Source organism: Lynx canadensis, chromosome E2 (assembly GCF_007474595.2).
Source record: "Lynx canadensis isolate LIC74 chromosome E2, mLynCan4.pri.v2, whole genome shotgun sequence".
In the NCBI taxonomy this organism is placed as follows: Eukaryota; Metazoa; Chordata; class Mammalia; order Carnivora; family Felidae; genus Lynx; species Lynx canadensis.
In genome coordinates this window covers 55,759,004-55,777,741 of record NC_044317.1, presented here as the reverse complement: position 1 = coordinate 55,777,741, position 18,738 = coordinate 55,759,004, and the positions used below count along the sequence as shown (strand labels likewise).

At 39.4% G+C, this 18,738-nt stretch overlaps 2 protein-coding genes across 3 annotated transcripts in view; one reads left to right on the top strand and one right to left on the bottom strand.

Moving 5' to 3' along the window:
- LOC115503238 (zinc finger protein 677-like) overlaps positions 1–18,738 on the top strand; it is an 88,198-nt gene that overhangs the window by 49,974 nt on the left and 19,486 nt on the right. Inside the window, exon 7 of one of the 2 annotated variants that reach the window (XM_030299339.1) lies at positions 8,277–8,976. The exons of the other annotated variant lie outside the window; for it this stretch is intronic. Within the exon in view, the coding sequence (XP_030155199.1) occupies positions 8,277–8,350 (74 nt within the window). The 3' untranslated portion in view covers positions 8,351–8,976. Of the gene's footprint in view, positions 1–8,276; positions 8,977–18,738 lie in introns of those variants that run through there. 2 annotated transcript variants of the gene reach the window in all.
- LOC115503228 (zinc finger protein 677-like) lies at positions 471–18,053 on the bottom strand. Its single transcript, XM_030299323.1, is given in 6 exon segments — positions 471–1,219; positions 1,221–1,263; positions 1,265–2,900; positions 7,652–7,805; positions 13,271–13,339; positions 17,508–18,053. Coding segments are annotated over 5 exon segments (1,938 nt in total). The 5' UTR covers positions 13,286–13,339; positions 17,508–18,053; the 3' UTR covers positions 471–1,129.

Sequence of the window (18,738 nt, the reverse complement as noted above, 5' to 3'; positions counted from 1 at the left end):
AACACATGTAATGAAAGTGTAACATCCATGGACTCCAAACTTGAGGCTTTAAGTCCTCAATAATACTGTAGCCTCAAGGAATATCAAGTTGAGAGAGAGAAAGAGAGCGTGAGTGGGGGAGGGGCACAGAGGGAGAACCAGAATCCAAAGCAGGTTCCAGGCTCTCAGCTGTCAGCACATAGCCTGACTCGGGGCTCAAACCCATGAACTCTGAGATCATGACCTGAGCTGAAGTCAGACGCTTAACTGAAAAACCACCCAGGTGCCCCAAGAATAGCAAATGTAGTAAAAAAAATTATAGGGGTGCCTAGCTGGCTCAGTCGGAAAAGCATGTGACTCTTGATTGTGTGGTTGTGAGTTTGAGTCCCATGATGCATGTAGAGAAGAAAATAAAATCTTTCAAAGAGATTTAAACAGAAGATGATTAGGTCTTTCCAGATATACTTGTTGCATTGACGCACTTCATCTCATGAATTTAAATAATTTTAATTTTCTGTGGAATTTAACACCTAAGATTGATTAATGCTCAAAATGAACCTAGTTCCCCCTAGTATGAATTTTCTTATGGTAGTCCATTGAGAGAATTGGCTGAATAAATTATCACTTTCATTACGTTTGTAATGTTTCTGTCCAGTATAAATTCTTTGTTGTAAATTCTTTCAGGACGAAAAGTTGTACATTTTTTTTTTTATTATTATTGGAAGTCTGTACCTCTTAATCCCATTCACTTATTTTTACCCTCCACCCCAAAGTTGTACACTTTTGTAAAGCTGATCACACTCATTACATTTGTAAGGTTTCTCTCTAGAAAAAATTATGTTCCCCAAGGTATAACCTTGTATAAGCCTTGCCATACATTCCATTTGTATGGTTCGGAGATTTATATTCTGATACCAGGTGAGGTGTGAGCCATGGTTACAAGTTTTGCCACGTACATTAGTTTCATATGTTAACTCTCCTTGATGGAATCTGTGATGCTGAGTACAGCTTGAACACTTGCTCACTTTATTTGCAAGTTTTCTTTCTACCGTGAGTTCTTTGATGACCCCAAAGCTGAAGGTTTGAATAAATGCACCACCACCCATATTAGGTTTACTGTGTTTCTTTTCATGATGTGTTTTCTGATGCCTCATAAGTTTTGCAATTGGGCAAAAGCTTTGCCACACTCATTACATTTATAAGGTTTCTCTCCAGTATGGATTTTCTTATGCTGAGTAAGATGTGATCATTCCACTAGAGGCTTTGCTACACTCATGACATTTGTTTCTCTCCAATATGCATTCTCTCATGACACCAAAGGTCTGAATGTTTTATATAAGCCTTATCACATTTATTACATTTATAAGGTTTTTCTCTCGTATGAATTCTTCGATGTCTCGTAAGGCTTGAACTTCGGATAAAATCCTTGTCACACACATTACATTTGTGTGGTTTCTCTCCAGTGTGTATTTTCCGGTGTGTATTAAGGGTTGCAAAATGGGTAAATGCTTTGCCACACTCATCACATTTGTAAGGTTTCTCTCCAGTATGAGTTCTCTCATGACCCCAAAGGTCTGAACGTTTGATAAAAGCCTTATCACACTTACTACATTTATAAGGTTTCTCTCCTGTATGAATTCTCTGATGTGCCATAAGGTTTGAACTTTGGATAAAATCCTTGTCACACACATTACATTTGTGTGGTTTCTCTCCAGTGTGTATTTTCTGATGCCTAGTAATGGATGCAAATTGGGTAAATGCTTTGCCACACTCATTACATGTGTAAGGTTTCTCTCCAGTATGGATTTTTCTATGTTGAGTAAGATTTGAACGCTCAGCAAAGGCTTTGCCACACTCGCTACATTTGTAAGGTTTCTCTCCAGTATGAGTTCTCTCATGACCCCAAAGGTCTGAACGTTTGATAAAAGCCTTATCACACTTACTACATTTATAAGGTTTTTCTCCCGTATGAATTCTCCGATGTGCCATAAGGCTTGAGCTTTGGTTAAAAGCCTTGTCACACACGTTACATTTGTGTGGTTTCTCTCCAGTGTGTATTTTCTGATGCCTAGTAAGGTTTGCACATTGGGTAAACGCTTTGCCACACTCGTTACATTTGTAAGGTTTCTCTCCAGTATGGATTTTCTTATGTCGAGTAAGATTTGAACGGTCTGTAAAGGCTTTGCCACAGTCATTACATTTGTAAGGTCTCTGTCCACAATGAATTCTCTCATGACTCATGAGATTTGAGCTTTTGCTAAAAGCCTTCCCACAGTCATTACACTTGTAAGATTTTCCTCTAGCATAACCTCTCCTGTATTGTGCAGGTAATAAAGGGTATTTTAAAATCTTCCTAGATTTATTCCAAATGTTTTTGGTACTGGGAGGAATTCCTTGAAGTGGTGAGACTGAGGAACCATTGCTGACAGACTTCTCAGTTGGATTACATTCATACATTTTCTCCTCACTGTGAAATCTCTGCAGTTCAGCCCGATGTGCCTGCAAACTTAATCCAATTCTATTTTCCAAGCAGTTTACGTACTGGTTTCCAGCACCAATTCTGTTACTGTCTAGTTTTAACAAAGTCCTTATAAATGGCTCACCACCCATGAAATACTGGTATGTGTTATTTCTTACAGAAACACTCTGCTTTTCAGGAAGAGTAACTGAGGACTGATTAAGTTGCTGGTCTTTTCTACGAATGAAATTTTTGTTATGGGTCAAAGGCACTTTATAATTTCTTGTATCATATCCCCACTGACTTTCAAACTCATGCATATCTTCCCAGACTTCCTGGAGATCAAAATCCTTGATTCCATGACTTCCATTTCTCTCCAATATCACTAAGTGGTAAAATTCTCCTTTATTAATATTCTCTGTTGGTGATAATTCCTTGATTGCAAATCCATCGGAAGGGATTCCTATTAAAAGAGTTGGAAGGTAAATATTTTATACTGAATTACATAATTACACAACCAAATAATACTTTATACTGAACACAGTAAGTTTTTCAAGGATGGTCTTCAAACACTATTGTAATAATGTTTTTAAGTTTGCTTTTTATAAATTTTTCCATATTAATAATTTCTCTGATTTTAAGGTAATTTTTCCAAACACACATTATACACTATCCATATTTTTTGGCCATATAACTGGATAATGAAATGATACTTCATGATTACAGAGCTCACCTATACACTGGCTATTATATAACTGTGCATGAAATCATAGAGATGTTTATCTTCCTTAATTCCTAATCTTTATAAAAATGTATTTATCTCAGTTATTTCATAGTTCAGTGATTCTCAACATATCTTTGATTTCTCCTACTGTGTGTTCCTTATGGAATGTAAATTCTGTCTTTAGTTTTCAAGGAAGAATTCTTTAGAATTCCAGAGACTATTATTTTGTGTAACTGTGATTACTCACTAACTTAACCTGCTAGATCTATCGATTTTTAGATTGTAATACACAGGTTTCTTATAATAGTGTCTTGTTCTTTTCATCATATCCTCATACATTATTAAACACACATCATTATTAAACACCAGATCAAGTTGCAGTCATCAGCAATTTGTACTGTGTACCAATAGGGGTTTTTCTACAGTGTGGGGAGGGGCAGGACATGTGGAAACTTAGGTGCTTTGGTGCTCAAAACTAATATATCTGGAGATACCAGTATAGTTCTCTTAGCTCAATAAAAAATCTAAGGAAAGGCCAGGACTTGGATTCAGAAAAGCAAGAGTGAAGCCCAAGGAGTAACAGGCCATGTGGCAACCGTGCTTGTGCTTGCGCTTGCACATCTATGGGAACATGGTTGTGTTGTAAGTTAAACGCCTGACCTTGGTGAAAGGAACTGACTTAGCAACAGGCATAATACGGATTCATCCTGTAAGAATGTATAGTATTGGTATGAGGTGAAAGTGGAAAATATCAAAAAGGAGACAGTATGGTGTTATCGGAAGACTGTAGACTGACATCTGTTTCAGTATTTGTTCTGAAAAGTATCAAACTGAATAGCCCATGAATTCCATTTCTAGGTACTCAAGAGAACTATTTAATATATACATGTTCCAGGAGACACATACAAGAATCACTTTTTAAAGTGTATTTACTTAGAGTAAGAGGGAGAGTGGGGGAGGGGCAGAGAGAGAGAATCCCAAACAGGCTCCACACTGTCAGCACAGAGCCCAATGCAGAGCTCAAACTCTTGAACTGTGAGATCATGACCTGGGCCCAAATCCAGAGTCAGATGCTAAACTGACTGATCCATCCAGGTGCCCCAAAGTAATGTATTATTATATAAAAAGCTATGGCAAATCAATTTCATGATATTTCTGTGACTAAGGCAGTAACTTTAAAAAACCACAAAAAAAGTATGTTCTCAAGATATCATAAATTCTCACCTTAAAGAATGCCATAGATTTAGTTGAGGACAATGTGTGTTACAACAATGAGCTGTCACTCCACATGTATGGGAATGGCCAAAATCCAGAACACTAACACTGAATACTAGTGGGGATATGGAGCAGTAAGAACTCTCATTCACTGCTGGTGGGAATGCAAAATGGTACGCCACTTTGGGAGACTGCAAGTTTTTACAGAATTAAACATACTACTAAATGTTGTCTAGCAGTCATACTCTTTGGTATTTACAAAAATAAGTTGAAAATTTACATCCACTTAAAAACCTACACACAAAATAGAAAAATCCTGTATTTGTATGGAACCACAAAAGAACCCAAATGCTAAAGCATCTTGAGAGAGAAGAACGAAGCTACAGGAATCACATTCCCAAGTTCAAACTCCCTGATTACAAAGCTGTGGTAATTAAAACAGTACGGTATTAGCATAAAAATAGATACACAGATCAACAGAACAGAACGGAGCCTAGAAATAAACTCACACACATGGTCAATTAATTTACAACAAAGAAGACATGACTGTACAATGGGGGAAAGTACAATCTCTTCAATCGATGGTTTGGGAAAACGGGACAGCCAGAGGCAAAAGCGTGAAACTGGACCACTGACTGACACCATACACAAAAATTAACTCAGAATGGATTAAAGACTAAATCTAAGACCTGAAACCATAAAACTCCTAGAAGAAAAGATAGAGGGTAAGAAGCTCCTTGACACAGGTCTGGGCAAATTTTTTTGTTTTTTTGACTCTTGATGCCAAAAAGAAAAAACAAGAGCAAAAATAAGTGGGACTACATCAAACTAAAAAGTGTCTGCACAGCAAAGTAAACACTTTTTCAACAAAATGTAAAATTAGCAAATGATGTATCTGATAAGGGACTAATAATCCAAAACAGCCCAAAAATGCTCAAATGATCCAATTTAAGAAATGGGCAGAAGAGCTGAATAGACATTTTACAAAGACCTAGAGGTGGCCAACAGGACCATGAAAAGATGCTCAACGTCATTCATCACCAGGGAAATGCAAATCAAAACCACAGTGAGGTATCATTTCACACCTATTAGAATGGCAGTTATTACAAAGACAAGAATAACAAGCATTGGTGACAGGGTGAGGAATTTGTGCAGTGGTGGTGGGAGATGAAATGGTATAGCCAAGAGAACTGTGTGATCCACCAATTCTACTTCTGAGTATTTATCTCAAGAAAACAAAAATACTAACTCAAAAAGAAGCATTCTGATGTTCACTGCAGCACTATTTATAGTAGTTGAGATACAGATACAATCTAAGTGTCCATTGATGGGTGAATGGATAAAGTTGTGTATATATAACACAATATTATCCAGCCATAAAAAAGAAAGAATCTTGCCATTTGTGACAACATGGATGGACCTTGAGGACATTATGCTAAGAGGAATGAGTCAAAGACCAATACAGTATGATTTCTCTTATATGTGGAATCTTAACAAAACAACCTCTCCTAGTAGATACAGAGAACAGATTGGTGGTTACTACAGGCAGGAAGTTGAGGGGACAGTGGCAGAAATGGGTGAAGGGATCAAAAGGTTAAGAAAAAAAAAGAGGGAAGCCTAGCTGGCTCACTTGGTAGAGCATACAACCCTTGACCTTGCGGTGGTGAGTTCAAACCCCACAATAGGTGCAGAGATTACTTAACATCAAAATTTGCTGCTGCCTCTTTAGTTCTTAAAACAACCTAAACAAAACACCACCCAAATTTATTAATATGGTGCTTTCGGTATATCAGGAATGCAATAAACATCTGTGGAATGATACATGTTTTTCCTACAGAAAAGCTAACTAGAGATGTCAGTAAGCTGTGCTGTATTTCAACTACATCTAATTTTGGATTTTCACTTTTTGGAATTATCCACATCATGACTTCCTCCTAATTAATGCACAATGGCCCGACCCTAAGAAGCCAGGATGGCCCAGGAAAGAAAGAGATAAACTTTAGCTCTACTTTTTCTACTTTTATTAGACAGATACTACATTCTGTTTGTCTCCTGAGAAGTTCTCTCTAGGACACAAAATAGAAATGGAAAGTGAACAGGTCCTGGGGTCTGCACTATAGAGGCCTCAGCTCTGACCTGTATGGAATGAGAACCAAGAGAGATCAGGGAAAAGATTCCTTAGGGACAGCCATCCCAGTCCCTCTCAAACCATGGCACCAGTATGGTCAGAGGGGCCAGGTAACAGCGTTGTAGGTCCTAATAGTGGGAGTTTAGACGTGTACACATTTGATTTACACATCTGAATAACAGAATGAGAAGTGTGGGGGTGGGGAGTGAGGGAGGCTTTTCTTTGAAAGCTCATAAGGAATGAACTTGTATTTTCCCACAGATCCTTCCCAAACAGTATTTACTGGAGCCGTTTACTCTGTGCCCATCTAAGCTCTGACTTGTGCTCACATCTCCAATACATTCCCACCTGTCTGGATTTCCCCAAATATTCAGGTCACTTTCCACAGTCCAGGGCTCTTTCCCTGCTTCGAAAATGGAGATGATATTCAGCTCAAGAAGAGATTTCCATTTATAAAGAAAAACAGATCTGCTTTGCTCTTCCAGAATACATTCCCAGCTTGTTGTTCAACAAAGAAAGGACATTCAGTATATGTGGGTGTAGAAACATATTTCAAAAAGTAGTCAACTGAGTGCCTGAATGCTTAAGGATTATTTTAGGTATGCAGAGATCTGGTTCCTTCCAAGAAATACTGAACCAAAAGCACAAGGGTAAAACCACAGAATCAGATATTTTAAAAAATTCACCATAAGGTTTCCTTTTCTTTCGCCAACTTTAAGTAACTTTATTGTCTCTGAGCCTTATCTTTAATGATGTCAGTGAAATTGGACTTACTAAGACTTTAAGGGTTTTTACATCCTATTCCCCAGACTTCTAGATGGTTATTTAAATTCTAGTTAGTTAACAAACAGTATAGTATGGGTTTCAGTAGAATTTAGTGATTCATATAACATATAATACCCAGTGCTCGTCATCACCATTTCCCTCCCATAAGGTTTTCTGACTAATGTTCTGCAACCACCTAAACAAGCAGGAGTGCAGAACTTCTGAAGGAAAGGGAAGTTAAGAGTCCATTTGCCACATTATGATGCCTTTCCATTCTCCATCAAAACGGCTGCAATCACTCCCTAAAGAACAGGGATTTGAAACTCCTATGATCAAGTCAGGGACTCTCAAAAGGAAATGCAAACACATAAAAAGTAATTACCGACTTCTGGAGGGAAGTTATCTTCACCCAGGGAGACCAGGTTCCTGTAGTTCTCCAACATCACGTCCCTGTACAAGGCCCTCTGAGCGGGGTCCAGGCACTCCCACTCCTCCTGAGAGAACTCTATGGCTACGTCCCTGAATGTCAACCGTCCCTGAAAGGAAAATACATTTCACCAAGTGGACAGGGAAAGTGTTCTTATTTGACACAAAATTAGGGAAGCACAGATGTGTAAAGATGGACTTGGCTAGAGTGAGTATTCTTTGATTTGTGTAAGATAATTTTGAAGAGATAGAGTTAACATAAAATTAGCCATTTTAAAGCACCATTCAGTGACAGTGCATTCACAATGTTGCATAAACCTCACCTCTGACTAGATAGAAATCATTTTTATCAGCCCCAAAGGAAATGCTTTACCCATTAAGCAGGTGCTTCCTATTGCCCAGTCCCTGGCAACCACTAATGCTTTGTCTCTGGATTTACTGATTTTGGATCTTTTCATGTGAATGGAATGGCATCAAAAATGTGACCGTTTGCATCTGCCTTCTTTCACTTAGAATAATGTTTGGGGTTCATCCATGATATAGTATGTATCAGCGGTACATTTCCTTTCTTCTGCCTGCAGAGTATTCCATAGCAGGACTAGACCATATTCACTCAACTGCTGATGGGCATTTGCTTGTTACCACCTTTGCCTGATGTTAATAAGTTGCTGTGAACTTTCAAGTACAAGTAAGTTTGAGTATTTGTTTTCAGTTCTTTTGGTTATATACCTAGGAGTGGAATTACTGGGTCACATGGTTTAGTATTTTGAGAATTGGCCACACTGTTTTCTGCAGCAGCTACAACAGCTTAACAGCAATGTGTCATGATTCTAATTAGAATCTTTACATCTTTACCAACACTTATTTTTTGTTGTTGTTGTTGTTGTTGTTTTACAATAGTCATCCTAGTGGGTATGAAATGAGAACTCATTTGGTTTTGACTCTGCATCTTACTAATGACTACTTTCATTGAACACCTCTTCTTGTGCTTGTTTCATTTGTATATCTTCTATGGAGAAATGTCTATTAAAATACTTTGACTATTTTGCAAATTGGGCTCTTTGTATTTTGGTTGTTGAGTTGTAGAGAAGTTCTTCATATATTTCTAGGTTCTGCACCCTTACTAGATTTGTGATTTGCAAATTATTTCCTCCCATTTGGTAGACTGTTTCACTCACGTGATAATGTCTCAGTGCACAGACACGATTGTGACGAACGCCAATTTATCTACTTAGTCATTTTCTCTTTTGCTTTTGGTATCATATATAAAAATCCACTACCAACCCTAAGGTCATGAAGATTTACCTCTATGTTTTCATCTAAGACTTTTATAGTTTTAGCTCTTACCTGTAGTCTTTTGATTAATTCTGAATTTATTTACTTATATGGTAGGAGGTAGTTTCAGTTTCATTGACACAAGGATATCCAGTTGTTCCAGTACCATTAAAGAGACTATTCTTTTTTCCACTGTTTTTGGCAGACTTGTAAAAGGGAATGGATTGCAGACGTATGGGTTTACTTGTGGACGCTCAATTCTGTCACTTTGATCTGTATTTCTAGCCTCTGCTAGAATTATAGTTTTGATTACTCACAGTTATTGTAGTCAGGTTTGATGTCAAGAATTCTAAGTCCTCCGATATTGTTCTTTCTCATATTTATTTTCGTTATTTGGTGTCCTTACCAATTCTATGTGAGTTTTAGAACGAGGTTTCCCATTTGGGCAAAACATGCTGTTGGGGTGTTCTAAGGACTGCATTACCCTTTATATTGCTCTGGGGAGTACTGCCATTTTAAGGTCTTCTAAGCCACAAGCACAGGATATCTTGACATTTGTTTAGGTTTTCTTTAATTTTCCTCAACTTTGTATGAAATTTCAGTGTGTGTAAATCTTCCATTTCCTTGGTTAAATTTATTCCCATTTGTTTTCTTGCTCTTCTAAATGGAACTGTTTACTTACTGTCCATTTGTTGATTGCTCCTGTACAGAAACACAACCTGAATTTTGAGTGTTGATATTGTATTCTGTAACTTCAGTGAATTCATTCTAATAGTTTGAGGATTCTTATTTCTTTTTTTTATATGAAATATAATTTATTGTCAGTTTGGTTTCCATACAACACCCAGTGCTCATCCCAAAAGGTGCCCTCCTCAATGCCCATCACCCACTTTCCCCTCTCCCCCACCCCCCACCAACCCTCAGTTTGTTCTCCGTATTTAAGTCTCATGGTTTGCCTCCCTCCCTCTCTCTAACTACCCCCCCCCATGGTTCTCTGTTCAGTTTCTCAGGATCCACATATGAGTGAAAACATATGGTAACTGTCTTTCTGAGGATTCTTATTTCTAAATATAAGATCATGTACACTATGAGTGGAAATCATTTGATTTCTTTTCCAATTCTGACACATTTTATTTATCCTCTGTATTTTCTCTAATTAAAGTTTCCCATACAGTGTTGATATGTGGTGGCACAGTGGGGCATACGTGTTTTGTTCTTGATATTAGGGGGAAGTTTTCAGTTGTTCACCAATGAGTATGATGTTAGCTATGGAATTTTTATAATATCCTTTTTCGGACTGATCAGGTTCCCTTCTATTCCTAATTTTGAGTGCAATGTTTTTGGTGAGTGGAGTGTTCTATATATGTCTGCTGAGTTTAGCTGGTTTAGTGTTGCACAGTCCTCTATTACTGATGTCTGGTGGTTCCGTCCATTATTAAAAAGGGAACACTGAGGTCTCCCTCTGTTATAGTAGAACTCTTTTTTTGCTTCAAAAAATTGGGGGCTTTGCTGTTACATACATATCATTTGTAGTTGTTTTATCTTCGTGATGGACTGACTCTTTTTTCAATATAGAATGTCCTTCAACATCTTTAGTAGCAATTTTACAACTTAAAGTCTATTTGGTCTGATATGTGTATAGCTACTCAGGTAGGTTTCATGACTATCTGCAAGGAATGTCTTTTTCCATCCTTCCACTTTCAACCTATTTGTGTATCTAAAGCGAACCTTGGGGCGCCTGGGTGGCTCAGTTGGTTAAGCTTCCAACTTTGACTCAGGTCAAGATCTCATGGTTTGTGGGTTCGAGCCCCACATCGGGCTCTGTGCTGACAGCTCAGAACCTGGAGCCTACTTCAGATTCTGTGTCTTCCTCTCTCCCTGCCCCTCCCCCACTCGTGCTCTGTCTCTCTCTCTCTCTCTCTCTCTCTCTCCCAAAAATAAAATAAACATTAAAAATTTTTTTAAAAAGCTGACTGATTGAGGCGCCTGGGTGGCTCAGTCAGTTAAGCGGCCGACTTCGGCTCAGGTCATGATCTCGCGGTCCGTGAGTTCGAGCCCCGCGTCGGGCTCTGTGCTGACAGCTCAGAGCCTGGAGCCTGTTTCAGATTCTGTGTCTCCCTCTCTCTCTGACCCTCCCCTGTTCATGCTCTGTCTCTCTCTGTCTCAAAAATAAATAAACGTTAAAAAAATTTTTTTAATAAAAAAATAAAAAGCTGACTGATTATGTGCTTGCCAGGGATCTCCATGCATTTGTCATACTTGAAGTTAATTGAGTTTTTTGGATGTGTAGGTTGTTTTGACATATTGGGGAGGTTTTCAACTCTTATTTCTTCAAATATTCTTTCTGCCCTTTCTTTGTCTTATCCTTCTAGGACTCCTATTACATGTATATCAGTATTCTTGATAGTGTTTGAAGATTTCTTAGTCTCCGGTCATTTTTCTTCTTTTTTTTCCCTTTTATTCTTTTTCTCCCTTTCTTCTGCTTACACTTGATAATTTCAGTTAACTTATGTTTAATTTAGGTTCACTGATTCTTTATTCTTATTGTCCATCTATTGTCCATTCACCCTCTAGTGAATTTTGAATTTTGGCTATTATACTTTTTTAACTCCAGAATAACTATTCCATCCCTTTCTATTTCATTGGTCTCTTTACTGATATTTTCTATTTGTTGAAACATTATTCTCCTACTTCTTAGATGTTTTCCATGTTTTCCTTTAGCTGAGGATGTTCAAGACAGTTGATTTAAAATCTTTATTTAGTAAGTGGAACGTCTGTGCCTCCTCAGAAAGACTATCATTAACCTGGTAATCATGCTTAAGCTGTACAATCTTTTTCTTTTCTTTTTTTTTTTTTTTAATGTTTATTGGTTTTTGAGAGAAAGACAGAATGTGAGCAGGGGAGGGGCAGAGAGAGGGAGACACAGAATCCGAAGTAGGCTCTAGGCTCTGACCTGTCAGCACAGAGCCCCACGTGGACCTCTTATTCATTAACCATGAGATCATGACCTGAGCCCAAGTCGGACACCTTATCGACCTAGCCAACCAGGCACCCCATAACAATTTTAAGATACCCTTAGATGTCTGTAGTGAAGTCAGCCTGCTGAGAAGCCACCACCATGGCATTCTTTGAAACAGTAAGAAATTGTAAAGGACTCATGTTTCTTCATTTAGTGAATGCTCCAATGAGGATCTAAAAAAGCAGTTATCTCTACATTTACTAACATGAGAACAACTTCAAGACATATGGTATGTAAATATTTCAATTTGCAGAGTAAAATATGATGATAAAACATTTAGTGAAGAATATTTTCTAAAATCACATTACAATATGTAAATACATTTTTAGAAGATTTGCACTAAAGAGCACATCGGTTCCTGATGAAGACAATCCGTGATGGTGAAAGATGTGAGAGGGAATGGTTATTTTACTTATTAGTTTCTAAGATGTACCACTGTGTGGAACTGAACCACAAAAATATATACTAGAGGGGTTTAATACAAAAAAAAAAATTTAACAATTATTAGTAAAATGAAAATTGAGCACCAGCCTCTCTGATGACAGAAAGTTCTGGTCCTGTGTCAGGCTAAGTTATAAACATTTTTATTTAAAAGATCTACGGCATAAGAGTTCCTAAAAGAACACCACACATGGTCTTTATGAGATGGATGTGCTATAAATAATTTAAAGAACACTTACTGTTAGAAAAGTAGGTTGATTCTACATTTTAAAACTAATTGTGTTAACAAAACAAAACTCTCTATTCCTTATCCATACTTTGAACTTCCCATTCTATTCCAAAGTATTAATATTTGGGAGTCAGAAGCACACTGATTCCCTTGTTTAACGTCAAAAGGCATTTGTAAAATCAGACAAAGCAAATTTCCCCGTCAGTCTTATTTTCCAGGGTTTCTCAAGTACTTGTGAGCATTAATGTATTACTTACGTATGTAATCTCTTTAATCCTGGTTTATTTATATGAGCTGAATGGGCATCTAGAAGGAGTCTCTGGAGAATCCTACTGCCCAACCTCAAGGACACGACAGCCCACTTCCCCCATCTCTAGTTCTTGCCTGCGAAGAAACTCCTTCACAGGATAACCACCTAAAAGGAGCCTCTTCCCAAGTTCCATGTCACTGGGTCACAGTGAGATGGAATCTGCATGGAGATGAGAGGAGACTGGGAGAAGGCCCTGGGTGTGCGTGAACACTGTAGGCAGGACAACTCTGAGATGGAGAAGATTAATGAGTCCAAAATGTGACATTTTAGGAGAACTATCATCGAAAAATATGACTTTTACCTGGAAAAGAGCCATTCCTCCTTTTTTTCCCCCCTCTTCTTCTGGTCTTCCTTCTCAGGTAAGGTTATACTGTGTGACAAAAAGTATGTTGTTTAATGTTTAGAATCAAGATATCCTCTTCCTCTGCCACAATATGCATATAGAGTATGCATACAGAGAGCACCTTACTATGGGAAAAAGACAGACCTTTGCTGCGCACTGCAACAGAATGGATGCAGGGAGAATAAACTCCTATATGGAGTCCAACAAGTGCATTTGTCAAGCATTTCTTCAGAAAGCCCTCCCCTCCTGCTGAAACGTACACACTCTACTGAAACTGCATTGTCTTGTCTACCTGGCACTCAGCCTAAGGGAACTCCCTCATTCAAGTTCTTGGCTCCTCCCTAGGAAGCCAGCATCCAATGAATGGTTGATGGAGGACACAGAAGCCTGTCCATGCCATCAATTTGGAACAAGTTGCCACCTGAGCTCCAAAGCTCCCTGGTTACTACACTCTGAGTTTAGATCTTTGTCCTCATGGTGATGGGAAGCCATGAGAAGGTTTAATGTCAAAAGATGACACAAATTTTTAAGATATAGCTAAGACACACAGAGAGGGTGGAGCTGACAGAGGCATGTCTCTCTCTCTAAGACTATTCTGCCTCTTTCTAAGTGGTTTTTATTATTTTTGGAAATGGGTCACATTGTAAACTCTAATGACAACTGCATACCCTCATCCAGAAAACTGCCAACACAAAAACACACCCAACTTTGAAAATCATTTCAGGGATCTTATTAGCTCAGGTTCAAAATTTTTGGTCTGTCATCTCCATGTTACAGGTAGGTACACTGGGGCTCAGAAGGGGAGTAATTTTACCAAGTTACCCTTAAGAAGTTTGAGTTGAGTGAGCAGAACTGGATGTAAGTAAATTCTGAAATGATGGCCTGGATAGCTTTAAGCAGAAAGGGCTTGTCCTGGCATCCTAATCAGCAAGGAGGAAGTCAAACTTTCACTCTCTGCAGATGACTTGTACTTTATATGGAAATCCCAAAGATTCCACCAAAAAACTGCTAGAACTGATCCATGAATTCAGCAAAGTCTCAGGATATAAAATTAATGCACAGAAATCAATTGCATTTCTTTTTTTTTTTTTAATGTTTATCTTAGAGACAGGGAGAGAGGCAGAGCATGAGGAAGGGAGGGGCAGAGAGAGAGGGAGACATAGAATCCGAAGTAGGCTCCAAGCTCTGAGCTGTCAGCACAGAGCCTGACGGAGGGCTCAAACTCAAAAACAGTGAGATCATGACCTGAACTGAAGTCAGACACTTAACGGACTGAGCCACCCAGGTGCCCCTAATTGCATTTCTATACACCAATCATGAAGCAGCAGAAAGAGAAATCAAGGAATCGATCCCATTTACAACTGCACCAAAACCCATAAAATACCTAGGAATAAACCTAACCCAAGAGGTGAAAAATCAATACCCTGAAAACTATAGAAAGCTTACGAAAGAAATTGAAGACACCAAAAAAAAAAAAAAAAAAAAAAAAAAAAGGAAAAATATTCCACACTCATGGATTGGAAGAACAAATATTGTTAAAATGTCAATACTACCCAAGGCAATCTACATATTCAATGCAATCCCTATCAAAATAATACCAGCATTCTTCACAGAGCTAGAAAAAACAATCCTACAATTTGTATGAAACCACAAAAGACCCCAAATAACCAAAGCAATCCTGAAAAAGAAAACCAAAGCTGCAAATATCACAATTCCAGACTTCATGCTGTGTTACAAAGCTGTAATCAGCAAGACAGTATGGAACTAACACAAAAACAGACCCACAGATCAATGGAACAAACTAGAGAACCCAGAAATGGACCCACAAACATATGGCCAACTAATCTTTGACAAAGCAGGAAAGAATATCCAATGGAATAAAGACAGTCTCTTCAGCAAGTGGAGCTGGGAAAACTGGACAGTGACATGCAGAAGAAATCTGGACCACTTTCTTACACCATACACAAAAATAAATTCAAAATGGATGAAAGACCTAAATGTAAGACAGGAAGCCATCAACATCCTCGAGGAGAAAGCAGGCCAAAACCTCTTTGACCTGGCCGCAGCAACTTCTTACTCAACATGTCTCCAGAGGCAAGAAAAACAAAAACAAAAATGAACTATTGGGACCTCATCAAAATAAAAAGCTTCTGCACAGCGAAGGAAACAATCAGCAAAACTAAAAGGCAAACAGCGGAATGAGGGAAGATATTTGCAAATGGCATATCAGATAAAGGATTAGTATCCAAAATCTATAGAGAACTTCTCAAACTCAGCACCCAAAAAACAATCCAGTGAAGAAATGAAGACATGAATAGACACTTTTCCAAAGAAGACATCCAAATGGCCAACCGACACATGAAAAAATGCTCAACTTCACTCACCATCAGGGAAATACAAATCAAAACCACAATGAGATACCACCTCACACCTATCAGAATGGCTAACAGTAACAACTCAGGCAACGACAGATGTTGGTGAGGATGCGGAGAAAGAGGATCTCTTTTGCACTGCTGGTGGGAATACAAATGGGTGCAGCCACTCTGGAAAAAGTATGGAGGTTCCTTAAAAAATTAAAAATAGAACTACCCAATGACCCAGCACTTGCAGTGCTACGTATTTATCCAAGGGATACAGATGTGCTGCTTCGAAGGGGGACACGCACCCCAATGTTTAAAGCAGCACTATTGACAATAGCCAAAGAATGAAAACAGCCCAATGTCCATCGACTGAATAATGGATAAAGAAGATGTGGTATATACATATATATGTGTATATATACATACATACATACATACATACATACATATACACACACAAGTATATATGTATATATATAAGTGGAGTATTAACTTGGCAATCGAAAAGAATGCAATCCTGCCATTTGCAACAATATGGATGGACTAGAATGTATCATGCTAAGTGAAATTAGCAGTCAGAGTAACACATACAACATACGACTTCACCCATATGTGGAATTTATGACACAAAACAGATGAACATAAGGGAAGGGAAGCAAAAATAATGTACAAACAGGGAGGGAGACAAAACATAAAGACTCTTAAATACAGAGAACAAACTGAGGGTTGCTGGAAGGGTGCTGGGTGGGAGGATGAGCTAAATGGGTAAGGGGCGTTAAGAAGGACACTTCTTGGGATGTTCACTGGGTTTTATATGTAGGGGATGAATCACTGGATTTTGCTCCTGAAATCATTATTGCACTACATGCTAACTGGGATGTAAATTAAAAAAAAAAAAGTGTTGGTCCTAATTCCAGATTACCTTTCATATTCCTGAACAAGAAAGGCTTCTCTTTCATGGGTTTGATCAAACCCAAGCATTTAATTCCTCTTTTCCAGAAAAGCTGTATGAAATTACAAATAGTTACAAGTCCTGGAAAACATGAAAAAGGGTCACCTGTGGGTATGAGCTCTGAGCAATCTCTGTATTATGAGATGGGCTCTGCTGGAACAAAGTTCCACATCAATCCAGACCACCCTTCAACATGTGTACAGAAAAGACAAAGGGGACTTGAGGGTATAATCTAATTAGTTGGAAACTTCAGCTTGGAACTCAGTAATGTAAAAGATCACTTAAGGGAAAAAGAGAACTGTTGAATATTAAATTAACTGCCTGAACACGTTTTGAGTGTTAAAGATTATCAACATCCTTAACGGATGTGTAAGGAAATATTATAAAGTTATTTACCAGAAATCAAAGAATGGTTCCAACATATGATAGAGTAGAAAGTATATAAAATTCATAATCTGAACAATAAAATTCAGAGGGAAAATAATTTGGAAATTAAAAAGATATCCAATGGATTCTGAGATTAAAGCCAAAACAAGTGTGAGGATACACCAAAGAATACCATGAGCCACAGAAAAAAGGGAGAGAGACAAACAGTACTGTTAATGATGGCCATTTTAAAAAGCACCATGTGGTTATAGAAAGTCTTCCCTGGTTAACTCACTGAGCTAGTCCTCTGCCCTCTAGATGAGTAGGGGTTGCAAATGGAATTGATCTTCTGATGCAATGCTTAGAAACAGCAGATGCCTCAAACATCAGGGTTCACAACTCTCAATCTCTTCTGTATAACGAACAATTCACCAAATTTTAGATTAATGAGGTCATAAAGCCACAAATCAGTACTTCACAACTTAATATCCCCATATCCAATCAATTCAGTACTCACCTGGGTTTGGGTCCTGTGCTTTGTCTGAGACCACTACGTGTTTTCTTCTCTGTATAAGTCTCTGTGTCCTTGTTTCTCTTCTGTCCTTTTGTCCATTTCTGTGTCCCTGCCTCACTATTCCTCCAACAGTCTGACCCCACTCTATTACGGCCTCTGTTTCAATCCCCGCCGTTCTTTCTCCCCACACTTTATGATGGCCTTCTAACTCCGCAGATTTCTGCGTCTTTCCCTGCCATCTCTGTCCCCACTCTGACCTCCCTGCGGCGGGGCGAAGGGCCTGCATCCACCTCCCTAGTGACGACTGTGCACGACGCGGTTGGGGGTGGACGGCAGTGGGGAGACTCGGGAGTCAGAGAAAGGTTCTGAGCAGGAAAGCGACTGTCAGGGCGATCGGGGTCTGCAAGGGCCAGAGACAGAAAGGCTGGGCCCGTATCTGCCTCAGAGCGATTTTAAACGGAAACGATGCAGAGGCCCGGGACCCGCCCCGAGCGACTGGGATCGGAACGTCTTATAGCCACGCCGCGAGAGGTGAAAGGGACGAGTGAGTGCAAGGATTTTACCTTCCAGGCGACCCCGAAACCTGGATGTGGAGGCGGGGCTTTAGGAGCACGGCCCCTGGAGTAAACCAGGAAAATGGAGACTCACTCACCCGAGAGCGCTGGTTGCTCCGGGCGATCCAGTTCCGGGTCTGCAGGAAAGTGCGCAAGCGCGAGTCGCTGGGCGGGGCCGAGGCGCGTTTATGACACGGCGGGTTTAGGCGGGGCCTGGGCGTACAGTGTCCTCCCCAGCTCAGGGTCTGCTTCCTGGTGTCTGCCAGTCCTGTTTGTCTTTTCTGCCCCGCGGTTTCAGGTTCTGCTTTTGGATTCCTCCCAATCCCGCTGGTGTCGTTTGGAGCCAGGCTGGGCACAAGGTTAGGGAAGGGTGGGCCGCTTCTGTTGGGAGCGGCGGTATTTGACAAATTCAACACGATGCCTGGGGAAACATTTGTAGCAAGCAGTGTAGACGCGCCTCCAGCTGGGGAGGCGGAGCAGCGCGGGGACTTGGGGCTGGGGGTCCTAGTGGGTCGACTGAGACGCGGACAGTTACAGCTCTTTGTTTAATGCAGCAAAAGCCGGGGTGGTCAGTGTCGGTGATGGACGCTACATTGCGAAATGCAAAACCGTTTTGTGGAGAATGTGCAGTTTGGTATTAACTCCCCATCAGAGCTTTTCACTGAATTGTCACTTCTCTC